The sequence below is a fragment of the Hemitrygon akajei genome, chromosome 9 (assembly GCF_048418815.1).
Source record: "Hemitrygon akajei chromosome 9, sHemAka1.3, whole genome shotgun sequence".
NCBI classification, from domain to species: Eukaryota; Metazoa; Chordata; class Chondrichthyes; order Myliobatiformes; family Dasyatidae; genus Hemitrygon; species Hemitrygon akajei.
Window position 1 is genome coordinate 19,034,175 of NC_133132.1, and position 13,373 is coordinate 19,047,547.

The window sequence follows — 13,373 nt, forward strand, 5'->3', positions numbered from 1 at the left end:
CTGCTGGCTATTTGTGTGAGAGTGTTTCAGTTACTGTGGGGCCAGGCACCCATGCAGCTCAGTGGGAACAGGGAATAATACCAATGGAGAGAGTCAAACTGAGCCAGGTCACAGATTGGAGATGGCAGAAATGTCCCATTCTTATAGAGACAGGAAGAGCGTCAGAGAGTTTGATGGTCATTCCAGATACCAGCACTGTGCCCTGTTAGAAGATGATTTCTCTCACCAACTTTGTTTGAACTTCACTGTAACAGTGTGATGCCAGATCACACCTTGACAACTCAAGTGATCTCATCTGAAATGTTGTCCGACACCCATTGATGGATTTTGTAAATCTTTTTACAGGTTAAAAATGACAAGGAATTTGTCTACGGGAATCTCGAACACAACACACCAGTTTTGCTGTCTCGGTCCAGATATTTAAGAAGTGGAGCAAGGGATTCACTTGATCATCCTTCCTGCTCAGACTGTGGGGAGGGATTCACTCGATCATCTGACCGACTGGTACGTCCATAATTTTACATGGGGGCAATCTGTTCAGACAGTGGGAATGGATTTAGTCGGTCATTTCAACTGAAGGTACATCAGCAAGTTCCCACTGGGACAAGGACATTGTGTGTGAGAAGGGATTCAGTTGATCTTCCCACCTGTGGACACACCAGTCAGTTCACACTGGGCAGAGGCTGGTCATCTGCTGAATTTGTGGGGAAGGATTCACTCGGTCATCTGACCTAATGGCTCACCAACGAGTTCACACTGGGGAGCGGCCATTTACCTGCTCGGACTGTGGGAAGGGATTCACTCAGTCATCTGAACTACTGGTACACCAGCGAGTTCACACGGGGGAGAGGCCGTTCACCTGCTCAGACTGTGGGAAGCGATTCACTTGCTCATCTAATCTGAAGGTACATCAGCGAGTTCACACTGGGGAGAGGCCATTCACCTGCTCAGACTGTGGGAAGAGATTCAGTCAGTCATCTCACCTGAAGCTACATCAGAGAGTTCACACTGGAGAGAGGCCGTTCACCTGCTCAGACTGTGGGAAGGGATTCACTCAGTCATCCGAACTACTGTCACACCAGTTAGTACACACTTGGGAGCGGCCGTTCAACTGCGCAGACTGTGGGAAAGGATTCACTTGCTCATCTAAACTGAAGGTACATCAGCGAGTTCACACTGGAGAGAGGCCGTTCACCTGTGCAGACTGTGGGAAAGGATTCAATTCGTCATCCCAACTGAAGATACATCAGCGAATTCACACTGGAGAGAGGCCGTTCACCTGCTCAGACTGTGGGAAGGGATTCACTCGGTCATCTCACCTGAAGCTACATCAGAGAGTTCACACTGGGGAGAGGCCGTTCACCTGCTCAGACTGTGGGAAGGGATTCACTCAGTCATCTGAACTGCTGGTACACCAGTCAGTTCACAGCAGGGAGCAGCCATTCACCTGCTTGGACTGTGGGAAGGGATTCACTTGCTCATCTAAACTAAAGGTACATCAGCGAGTTCACACTGGGGAGCGGCCATTTACCTGCTCGGACTGTGGGAAGGGATTCACTCGGTCATCCCACCTACTGACACACCAGTCACTTCACACTGGGGAGAGGCCATTCACCTGCTCCGACTGTGGGAAGGGATTCACTTGTTCATCTGCACTGAAGTTACATCAGCGAGTTCATACTGGAGAGAGGCCGTTCACCTGCTCCGACTGTGGGAAGGGATTCACTTGTTCATCTGCACTGAAGGTACATCAGAGAGTTCACACTGGGGAGAGGCCGTTCACCTGCTCAGTCTGTGGGAAAGGATTCACTCGGTCATCTGACCTAATGGCTCACCAGCGTGTTCACACTGGGGAGCGGCCATTCACCTGCTCAGACTGTGGGAAAAGATTCACTTGCTCATCTACACTGAAGGTACATCAGAGAGTTCACACTGGAGAGAGGCCGTTCACCTGTTCAGACTGTGGGAAGGGATTCAGTCAGTCATCTCACCTGAAGCTACATCAGCGAGTTCACACTGGGGAGAGGCCGTTCACCTGCTCAGACTGTGGGAAGGGATTCACTCAGTCATACGAACTGCTGGTACACCAGTCAGTTCACACTGGAGAGAGGCCGTTCACCTGCTCAGAATGTGGGAAAGGATTCACTTGCTCATCAACACTAAAGGTACATCAGCGAGTTCACACTGGGGAGAAGCCTTTCAGCTGCTCAGTCTGTGGGAAGCGATTCACTCAGTCATCTCACCTGCTGACACACCAGTCAGTTCACACTGGGGAGCGGCCATTCAGCTGTTTGGACTGTGGGAAGGGATTCACTTGTTCATCTAAACTGAAGGTACATCAGAAAGTTCACACCGGGGAGAGGCCGTTCGCCTGCTGAGACTGTGGGAAGGGATTCACTCAGTCATCCGAACTACTGGTACACCAGCGAGTTCACACGGGGGAGAGGCCGTTCACCTGCTCAGACTGTGGGAAGCGATTCACTTGCTCATCTAATCTGAAGGTACATCAGCGAGTTCACACTGGGGAGAAGCCATTCACCTGCTCAGACTGTGGGAAGGGATTCAGTCAGTCATCTCACCTGAAGCTACATCAGAGAGTTCACACTGGAGAGAGGCCGTTCACCTGCTCAGACTGTGGGAAGGGATTCACTCAGTCATCCACCCTAATGGCACACCAGTCAGTTCACACTGGGGAGAGGCCGTTCGCCTGCTGAGACTGTGGGAAGGGATTCACTCAGTCATCCAACCTAATGGCTCACCAGCGAGTTTTTGGAGAACTATTTTAAAAGTAAAAGTGGATCTGTCTATTTTATTTTAAAACTATTTTATTGCACCTATTTTCTATGTTTCACACCGGGGAGAAGCCTTTCAGCTGCTCAGTCTGTGGGAAGGGATTCACTTGCTCATCACTGATGCCGATATAGGCCCTGATCCTGGCACAGCGTCAAACATTAGAAGGCATAGATTTAAGCAGAGGATGAAGAGGTTTAGAGGGATTTGAGGAAGAGATTTTTCAGTTTAAATCTGGAACACACTGCCCGAGATGGTGGGGGAAACGGGTCCCTTCAAAACATTTACCAAGTGGATGAGCTTTGAAACTGCTGAGATACAGTTGGCTCTGAACCAAGTGCTGATAAGTGGGACCGGTGTAGACCATGAGTGGATGGTCAGAACAGGTACGGCCGGCCAAAGGCCTGTTTCTGTGCTGTGTGACCCACCACTCCGGACATGCTAAATTAACGATGGTGGTGCCACAAGGCATTGATTTCAAAACTCCACACCCCTCTCCAACCTGAAATAAACCAGACGGAACCCCTCTGACACCACTGTGAATATCTGATTCTGTCAGGTAACATACAGATTGGTCACTTCTGCTAAACAACTGGCAATTGATGAAGTTTCTGTGTCTTCTTCCATTGATGTTGCCTCCATACAGGAAAACTAACCCTCTCACTGGGTCAGAATCTGTGATTAAATCCGGCCCCAAACACTGGGCTTTCATCCCTGCACATTGTAACTTGAACCATCTCACTGAGGGTCTGATGGAGACACAGCCCCGGCCCTCTGCACATGTGATCACATCCCCCCTGCTTCTGACATTTCAAATACCCTCAGAATGGTTTTCTGATTCAGTCTGAAGGTTACAGTACATTCAGCTCGTCGTCAGGCCTGACAAACCATGTCTTCCCACAGCTGGTTCCACCTGTTGGTGTGTCCTCTTTCCTCAACCTCCAGGGAAGCAGCATCTCCACACAAACCCCTCACTGGAGATGACTGTCTATACCCGTGACACAGGAAATCACATCACTGTCACTCTCCTGATACCGTGTCTGACCTGCTCACCTCCGGGTATCCTCCCTCACCAAGCCTCCCCGTCTGTCACCATCTGTGAGATTATATAAAAAACAATTAAAACGATCTATCAGGCAGCTCCCGTACCCCTCCACCCCGGATGATGGTTTGCTGGTTAAAACTCTCTCTCCTCAGCCCTTTCCCTATTCCCTTCTCTTTTGCAAACTCCAGATATGCCACCAGATCCGAATCCACTGTGTGGACATTTATATCTCAAAAGAGGATGCACAAACCCGTGTCGATCTCTGATACAGAGGTCACTGACACCCCATACCCCACTTCCCAATCTGCACTCCCAACCCATGATGGTGACAGCTCCTCCCAGACTCTGGGGCTTTGTGACAAACACAATGTTAACAGCAGCAAGGTTAATCAGTAATTCACATGAAGATAGAATTGTTGCTTCCTGAAAGGATACCCGAGCGTCCGATACAACCGAGCAGATCCTCCCCGTTTAGAATTTTATTTGACCCGGGTCACGGAATGTCCGATCATCCCACTTTCTCACAACAGCAACCCCACCCTCCCTCCCCCGACTACGGTCCCACACCCACAGTCCACCCATAACCTCTACCCACACACAGACAGATCCCCTTCACCCCAAACCCCCTCCCAGCTTGGGAACCACAACTAACTGATCCCGCAGCCCTTCTGAAGATCTGAATAAAAACGGGGTCAGTGAGGAAGGGGTATCTACGGTCCACACTGTCAGGGTGTTGAGTTTACAAAGACTGCAGCGACGAGAGGTTTTCTGTTGACTGATACACTGTGTGTGGACCCCGCTGGCAATTCTGGTGTTGTCGAGACAAACCCCACGCTGCCCACTCCACCAACAACACGGCACAGCCGGACACAAAACAGGGGACTTTACATCCCACAACACTGGATTCAGTGATGAAACCCGTGATTAATTTCGTCCCACTGAAATCATCAGAAACGTCCATTAAGGTGCTTTTAAATGCGAGTGCTCTCCCACCGGTGATGTCACACAGACCCTCCCCCCCCCACGCACCTGACGTCATACATGGGTTCCCACGATCTGCCATCACGTGCGTGGTGTCTCACGTCACCCACGCTCTGGTGAGCTCGAGCTTTATCTGTTTAACGGCTGAGTTGCTAATCACGTGACCACCCCCCCTCCCTCACTGCTGAAAACCCTAGCTTCAGGCACTGCGCTATTCTCATTCGTGCGCAGGAATGTCAATCACTGGTTACAGCCAATGGTGGAAGCGGACAAGCCGAGAGGGCGTTACCCCCGCTGATCTCGTCTCCCGCTCTGGTGCCGACCTCCCATCAGAGCGGAACAAATCTCAAAGTAAATGTCCCACTTTTTGATTTATTTCCATTTCACTCCGAGGAAAGTTGGGGTGTTTCTGAAGCATCTCCTGCGACTGGTGTCTGATGTCTCACTGAGAGGTAGGAGGTGACCATTCAGCCCGTCGGCCTGATGCCAGCTCCCCAGGAGGGATCCCGGCAGAAGAAGGAGGGAGAGGGGGATTTTATTGAAAGGATGAAGATGCTGTGAGAGGGGGCGGACAGGATGTTTGTCCCGGTGGGTCAGGAGGGGCTCATCTGTGGAAATGTCTGAGCCCACGGTGGTGGCGAGCAGAGGGATTCACCACATTGGGGAAACACCGGTAGACTGTCGACCTGCAAGCGGGGCCAATGGTCCAGGAAAAGTGACAATTATTTGGGCTTTGTTGAGACTGTACCTGGAATATGGTGTAAAATCCCGCTCCCCATACGAACACGGGTCATACAGACTAACGAACAAACTGCCGGAGGGAAATGGACCGTCAACATTTCGGGCCGAGACCCTCCCTCTGGACTGAGAATGGACGGGAAATAGTCAGAGAAAAGAGGTGAGGGGTGGGGATGGGGAGTGAGAGGTGGATCCAGGTAAGGGGGAGGTGGGAAGGTGGAAATAGTGACAGGGGTGGGAGGTGAGTGAGTGGGGCAACACGAGGCTGCAGAAGATGGAAATTAATTCCATAGAGGATTAACAAAGAGGTTAGAGAGTATTTGATATTAGAGAGTGCAATGAAGATTCACCAGACTGAATCCTGGAGTGGTGGGTCATCATATGAAGAAAGATCAAATGCGATAACCCTTTCATTTAGAGAATCGAGGACTGAGAGGTGAACACATTGAAATGCACAACATCATTACCGGTTGAACCAGGGATCCCAGTCTCTGAAAACGGGGGTGGACTGTCCGGGACTGAGATGAGGGGAAATGTCTCCGCTCCAAGGGTGGTGAATGTCTATAAATCCCCACCACTGAGGGCAGTGAAGACTCGGTGATCGCCCTCACATAAAACAGAGGTCGGCAGATGTGTGGAGACCGAAGGGACCGAGGAAATGAGAATCAGGCAGAAACATGTGGTTGAGAGGGGAGAGCAGCCGCCATCTTGTTGATGGTTAGAGGGGCTGAATGGCCACAGACAGAAAAGAGCAGAGAGATCGGAGAGACCGGCGAGGTAATCTCAACACACAGAGGTAGAGAGTGTCTGGAATGAGCTGTTCAGTGTTTGCATCGTTGATTATCTACCTCGGGTTCAGTATTCTCACCAAGTTTGGAAATCCCCACTCACTGTCGTCTGTCTGTGAGCAGCTGGAAATTAAAGAAACACTCAAGATGCTGGAGACCAGAAATTGTTTGAAACCATTCCGACACAGGTTGTTGGAGCTGAAGCATTAACTTTGTTCCCCTCCACAGATATTCTTTATCCGTTGAGTGTTTCTTGTTTTTACAGTTTTTTAGAACATTTCGTTGGAATGATTTAAGTCTCCTGGGAAATGGAGTTGTGTAGGACGCACAATGTAATTCATTCTCTTACAGCACAGGAACAGGGCTTTCGGCCCATCTAGTCTGTGCCATTCTCTGCCTGGACCCATCCAGACTATAGCTGTCAATACCTCCCTCATCCATGTACCCACACAAACTTCTCTTTAATGCTGAAATTGAACCTGGTTCCACATTCACATCACCTTCTGAGTGAAGTAAAAATCACAACGAACAGGGTTGTCTGAACAGATCGGTTCAGAACACTCCTGGGTACCGGCTTCCAGAGAGAATACGCTCACTCTACCACCACCCTCTGCCTTCTGTGGTCAAGTCATTTCGGTATCCACAAAGCCAAGTTTCCGTGGATCTATGCTCCCTGCCACCCTGACCTGGCCTAATTTGGGAAACATCAAAATTGTTACTAAAATCCATTTGGCGCTTCAACATGAATTTCAGTAAATACTCCCGAACACCTTAAGTGCAGTGAACAGTGAAAAGATAAGCGCAGAATAAGTGAAAAAGAAAGGGAAAAAAATGAAGTTCCATTGGGACGCAGATTGAAATTCCGTGGTGTGTGTGTATTTCCACAGGTTTACCACCCTCTGACTAAAGTGATTTCTCTGCATCTCAGTTCTAAATGGTCTTCCCTCAATTCTGAAGTCCATGAATCTTGTCCTAGAATCCCCTACCATGGGAAATAACTTAACCATATCTAATCTGTTCAGGCCTTTTCGCATTCGAAATGTTTCTAAGAGATCCCCCGCTCATTCTCCTGAACTCCAGGGAATGCAGCCCAAGAGCTGCCAGATGTTTCTCATATGGTAAAGCTTTCATTCCTGGAATCATTCTTGTGAATCTTCTCTGAACCTTCTCCAATGTCAGTATATCATTTCCAAAATAAGGAGGCCAAAACTGCACACAATAGTCTGTGTGGTCTCACGACTGCCTTATAGAGCCTCACCATCGCATCCCTGCTCTATTTCTACACCTCTGGAAGTGAATGCCACATTGCATTCGCCTTCTTCACCACCGACTCAACCTTGAAGTTAACCTTTAGGGTATCCTGCACAACTACTCCCAAGTCCATTTGCATCTCTGCATTTTGAATTCTCTCCCCATCTTAATAGTAGTCCATCCGTTTATTTCTTCCACCAAAGTGCAAGACCATACATTTTCCAACATTGTATTTCATTTGCCACTTTGCCCATTCCCCGAAACTACCTAAGTCTCTCTGCAGGCTCTCTGTTTCCTCAACACTACCTGCTCCTCCAAAATCTTTGTATCTTCGGCAAATTTAGCCACAAATCCATTAATACCGTAATCCAAATCATTGACATACATCGTAAAAAGCAGCGGTCCCAACACCGACCCCTGTGGAACTCCACTAGTAACCAGCAGCCAGCCAGAATAGGATCCCTTTATTCCCACTCTCTGTTTTCTGCCGACTAGCTAAGCTCTACCCATGCTAGTAACTTCCCTGTAATTCCATGGCCTCTTATCCCGCTAAGCAGCCTCATGTGCAGCACTTTGTCAAACGATTTCTGAAAATCCAAGTACACCACATCTACTGCATCTCCTTTGTCTACCCTGCTTGTAATTTCCTCGACAAATTGCAGTAGGTTTCTCAGGCAGGATTTTGCTTTCAGGAATCCATGGAGGCTTTGGCCTATCTTGTCATGTGTCTCAGGTACTCTGTAATCTCATCCATAACAATCAATTCCAACAACTTCCCAACCACTGATGCCAGGCTAACAGGACTATAGTTTCCTTTCTTCTGCCTCCCACCCTTCTTAAATAGCGGATAACATTTGCAATTTACCAGTCATCCAGTACAGTGCCAGAATCTGTCGATTCTTGAAAGATCATTGTTAATGCCTCCACAATCTCTCCTGTTACTTCCTTCAGAACCCGAGGGTGCATTCCATCAGGTCCAGGAGATTTATCCACCCTCAGACCATTAAGCATCCTGAGCACCTTCTTAGTCATAATTTTCACTGCACAAACTTCACTTCCCTAACACTCTTGAATGTTTGATATACTGCAGACATCTTCCACTGTGAAGACTGATGTCAGTTCCACTGCCATCTCTGCATCTCTCATTACAATATCTCTGTTTTGTATTGGTCCTATATCTACCCATGACTCTCTTTTACCTTTTGTATACTTAAAAATCTTTTAGTATCTTCTCTGATATTAGTCCCCTGCTTCCTCTCATAATTCATCTTTTTCTTCCGAATGACCTTCCTAGATTTCTTCTGCAAGTTCTTTAAAGTTCTCCAATCCTTTATCTTCCCACTAGCTCTGGCTTCCTTGTATGCCCTCTCCTTTGCTTTTACTTTAGCTCTGACTTCACTTGTCAGCCACGGTAGTGTCCTTCTTCCCTTTGAAAATTTCTTCTTATTTGGAAAAAAAATCTGTTTTGCACTTCCCTCATTTTTTGCAGAAACTCCAGCATTGCTGCACTGTTGTCCTTCCTGAAAATGTCCCTTTCCAGTCAACTTCGGCCAGTTCCCCTCTCAAACCATTGTAATTTCCTTTATTCCACTGAAATACTGACACATTGGATTTTATTTTTCCCTCTCAAATTTCAATGTGAACTCAATCATATTGTGATCACTGTTCCCTACAGGTCCCTTAAACTTAAGCTCCCTTACCACCTCCGGATCATTGCACAACACCCAAATTAGTACAGCCGATCTCCTAGTGGGCTCAGCAAAGAGCTGTTCTAAAAAGCCATCCCTTAGACATTCTACAAATTCTCTCCTTGAGGTCCACGACTGACCTGGTTTTCCCAATCCACTTTCTTGTTAAAATCCCCAACGATTATCATGATATTGCCTTTCTGACACGCCTTTTCTATCTCTTGCTAAATTTGCAATCCACATCCCGGCTCCTGTTTGTAGGCCTGTATACAACTGTCATTAGGGTCTTTTTACCCTTTCCATTTCTTAATTCAACCCATAGATAACTCTACACCTTCCAATCCTATGTCATCTCTTTCCAATGATTTAATATTATTTCTTGTACACAGGGCCACACCACTTCCTTTGCCTACTAACCTATCTTCCTAATACACCATATATCCTTGGACATTCAGCTCCCAATGGCAGCCATTCTTTAGCCAAGTTTCACAGATGGCCACAATGTCATAGTTGCCAAACTATAGCTGAATTTCAAGATCGTCCATTTTATTCCTTATTCAAATACAACATTCTCAGTCCAGTATTTGTTGCTTTCTGTTTTAATTGCACCACAACTCTATTGCCCTGTAACTCACGCCACTGGTTTTGATTAAGTGTTATCTGTTGTCTGTTCTTTCTATAATCTCTGTTGGATGCAATCTTTGATTGATTTCTGTGTTCCCCTTCCTCAATCCTATCACTCCGGTTCCCATCCCCCTGCCAAATTAGTTTAAACCCTCACTAACAGCTTTATTAAATGTGCCCGCTAGGATATTGGACCCCTTTGGGTTCAGGTGTAACCCGTCCTTTTGGTACCGGTTGTACCTCCCCCGGAAGAGGCCCCAATGATCCAGGAATGTGAAATCCTGCCCCCTACACAAGTCTCTCAGCCACACATTAATAGGCCTGATCGTGCTATTCTTTCATCGCTAGCACGTGGCACAGGCAGCAATCCTGAGATTGCTACCCCAGAGGTCCACGGGGGTCTGTGTTGGCAACGTTTCTGTTTACGTCCTATGTCAATGCATCGGATGACAGTATTGATGGCCCTGTGGCCAAATTTATGAATGAAGTCGAGTATTGAAAGAACTGGATAGAGAGGTCGTGGAGGGCTATAGTATCTGGTTATCACAATGCCATAAATACAACTTCAATATACAAACGATAGGTTTGCTCTGCGGCTTGAGATTCTAAATTGGAGAATGGCACTTTGTTCACGAAATCCACATAACCCACAGTGACTGTGCACTGATCCCAGCAATGGAACCCGCCGCTGCAGCCCCACAGTGCACGATGTACTGATTGCAAAGCTACGAAATTGCATGTGAATAGCCTCCCCTCCCCCTACTCCACTCTTTCTTCTTCACCAGCAGACTGGGACATCTCACATCTCGCTGACTCCGCCAGGACATTAAACTGTGAACAACTGGTCAGGGACTGATCTCTGGGGTACTCCAAACGCTACCTCCTTCCAGTCTGAAAACGACCCACTCATCCAGACACACACTACCGGCAGTTTATCGATCTCCAACGAGAAAACCGAATCACCTACTCCTGAGGTTCAGTACCATTGCTGACTGAGTTTACCACCGTCAAATGCCAGGAGGGACATAATAATCAGAAAGTCTCTAGTCGCAGCCGCGTAAATAAAATGTGATCTTAGTGTGTGGCGCATGCTCAGAACGCGAAGGAGACAGACAAACTGAGCCCAATCACAGACTGATGAAGGGGAGGAATGATAGATAGATAGATAGATAGATACTTTATTCATCCCCATGGGGAAATTCAACTTTTTTCCAATGTCCCATACACTTGTTGTAGCAAAACTAATTACATACAATACTTAACTCAGTAAAAAATATGATATGCATCTAAATCACTATCTCAAAAAGCATTAATAATAGCTTTTAAAAAGTTCTTAAGTCCTGGCGGTTGAATTGTAAAGCCTAATGGCATTGGGGAGTATTGACCTCTTCATCCTGTCTGAGGAGCATTGCATTGATAGTAACCTGTCACTGAAACTGCTTTTCTGTCTCTGGATGGTGCTATGTAGAGGATGTTCAGAGTTTTCCATAATTGACCGTAGCCTACTCAGCGCCCTTCGCTCAGCTACCGATGTTAAACTCTCCAGTACTTTGCCCACGACAGAGCCCGCCTTCCTTACCAGCTTATTAAGACGTGAGGCGTCCCTCTTCTTAATGCTTCCTCCCCAACACGCCACCACAAAGAAGAGGGCGCTCTCCACAACTGACCTATAGAACATCTTCAGCATCTCACTACAGACATTGAATGACGCCAACTTTCTAAGGAAGTACAGTCGACTCTGTGCCTTCCTGCACAAGGCACCTGTGTTGGCAGTCCAGTCTAGCTTCTCGTCTAACTGTACTCCCAGATACTTGTAGGTCTTAACCTGCTCCACACATTCTCCATTAATGATCATTGGCTCCATATGAGGCCTAGATCTCCTAAAGTCCACCACCATCTCCTTGGTCTTGGTGATATTGAGACGCAGGTAGTTTGAGTTGCACCATATCACAAAGTCCTGTATCAGTTTCCTATACTCCTCCTCCTGTCCATTCCTGACACACCCCACTATGGCCGTGTCATCAGTGAACTTCTGCACATGGCAGGACTCTGAGTTATATTGGAAGTCTGATGTGTACAGGGTGAACAGGACCGGAGAGAATACGGTTCCCTGCTGCGCTCCTGTGCTGCTGACCACCGTGTCAGACCTACAGTCTCCCATCCATTTTGATACAGAGAGGGGAGCAGAGAGTTTGATATTGTGCCTGATGCCCGAACTGTAGCCAGTTAGAAGATGAAGTCTTGTCCCTCCAAATTGTTTTGAGCTGTGACAGTGTTTTTATCAGAAGGCACCATGGAGACTAAACATATCTGAGTTGAAATATTGTCCTTCACCCACTGACGTGCTTTCTAAACTTTTAACAGTGTAGATGAGTCAAAGGATTTATGTATGGGAATCACAAACACAACAGCCCGTTAGTTCCGCTGTATCTGCCTGAATGCCACCGATCCTTAAATGTGGAGGCGGAGATGCTGGAGTAGACAGCGCCCCACTCACTACAAGGAGAGACCGATCATGTGTCCATGTCCGTGATCTGATTGGATACATTGCCATGACGTTGATAGCAGTGAAATGTCATTCACTGGCTCTCATTTTGGAAGGGATTCAGTCAGCCATCGCAGATACACCAACTGCTTCGCACTGGAAAGCTGCCGTTCACCTGCTCTGTGTGTGCGAAGAGATTCATTCAGTTAACCCACCTTGTGATGTTCCAGTGAGTTCAGTGTGAGCAAAGAGATTATTCTTTTTTGAACGCACGCTGACTCTGCCAACGCTGTTGTTGCCGTACATTCAGCCCTGCGGGAGGGGATGTGGTGTCTGGGTCTGTGTGTCTGCTGGTAGGACACTGGTACAGAATACAATGGACACATTGACTGTCTGTATTTCAGTGTAACAGTTGTATTATAAATGCGCATCTGGATCTTGAGCTCATTGTGGGACTTGAATGTCTCTGCAGTCATTTTCACTCATTTCAAAGGACCGCGCTTCAGACAGCTGTGTTGTTGCAATGCCCTCTAAAGTCTGACAGCAGACTAGCGAGTGAATCCTCGATGGAGCAGAGTCAGAAACCAACGAGTTGCCAGCCTGATTCAGGGCTCTAGGGCTTCAGAAAGCGATGGGACCTAGAGTTTACAAGGAGGAGGAAGAAGAGGAATCAGACTAGCAGGATGTGGCTAAAACTGAAAGACCAGAAACATTTGGAAATTGGTTGATCGAAAATAAAAGGTGGTTAATTTCTGCAAAATATTGGTGGAAATCAACAGATCAGGCAGCAAATGTGAAGAGGAATAAATTGACAACGTTTAGGCCGAGCCCCTTCAGCATGTCTAGACTGTGTACTCCGCCGCTTAGTTGTTGCCTGAACTGCAGAGTCCCTCCTGCATTTTGTGTGTATGTGTCTACATTTCCAGCAACTGCAGAATCTCTTGTGTTTTATATCTGCGTTTGTAAGAAGGTTCTACTTTGGC

At 47.3% G+C, this 13,373-nt stretch overlaps 1 protein-coding gene across 1 annotated transcript in view; it reads left to right on the plus strand.

The window, feature by feature from the left end:
• The window catches only part of LOC140732891 (uncharacterized), a 795,520-nt gene extending 792,708 nt beyond the window's left edge, over nucleotides 1-2,812 (plus strand). Inside the window, exon 2 of the mRNA XM_073055554.1 lies at nucleotides 346-2,812. Coding sequence (XP_072911655.1) covers nucleotides 735-2,378 — 1,644 coding nt within the window. The 5' untranslated portion in view covers nucleotides 346-734 and the 3' untranslated portion in view covers nucleotides 2,379-2,812. The remainder of the gene's footprint in view (nucleotides 1-345) is intronic.
• Nucleotides 2,813-13,373: the final 10,561 nt, after the last annotated feature.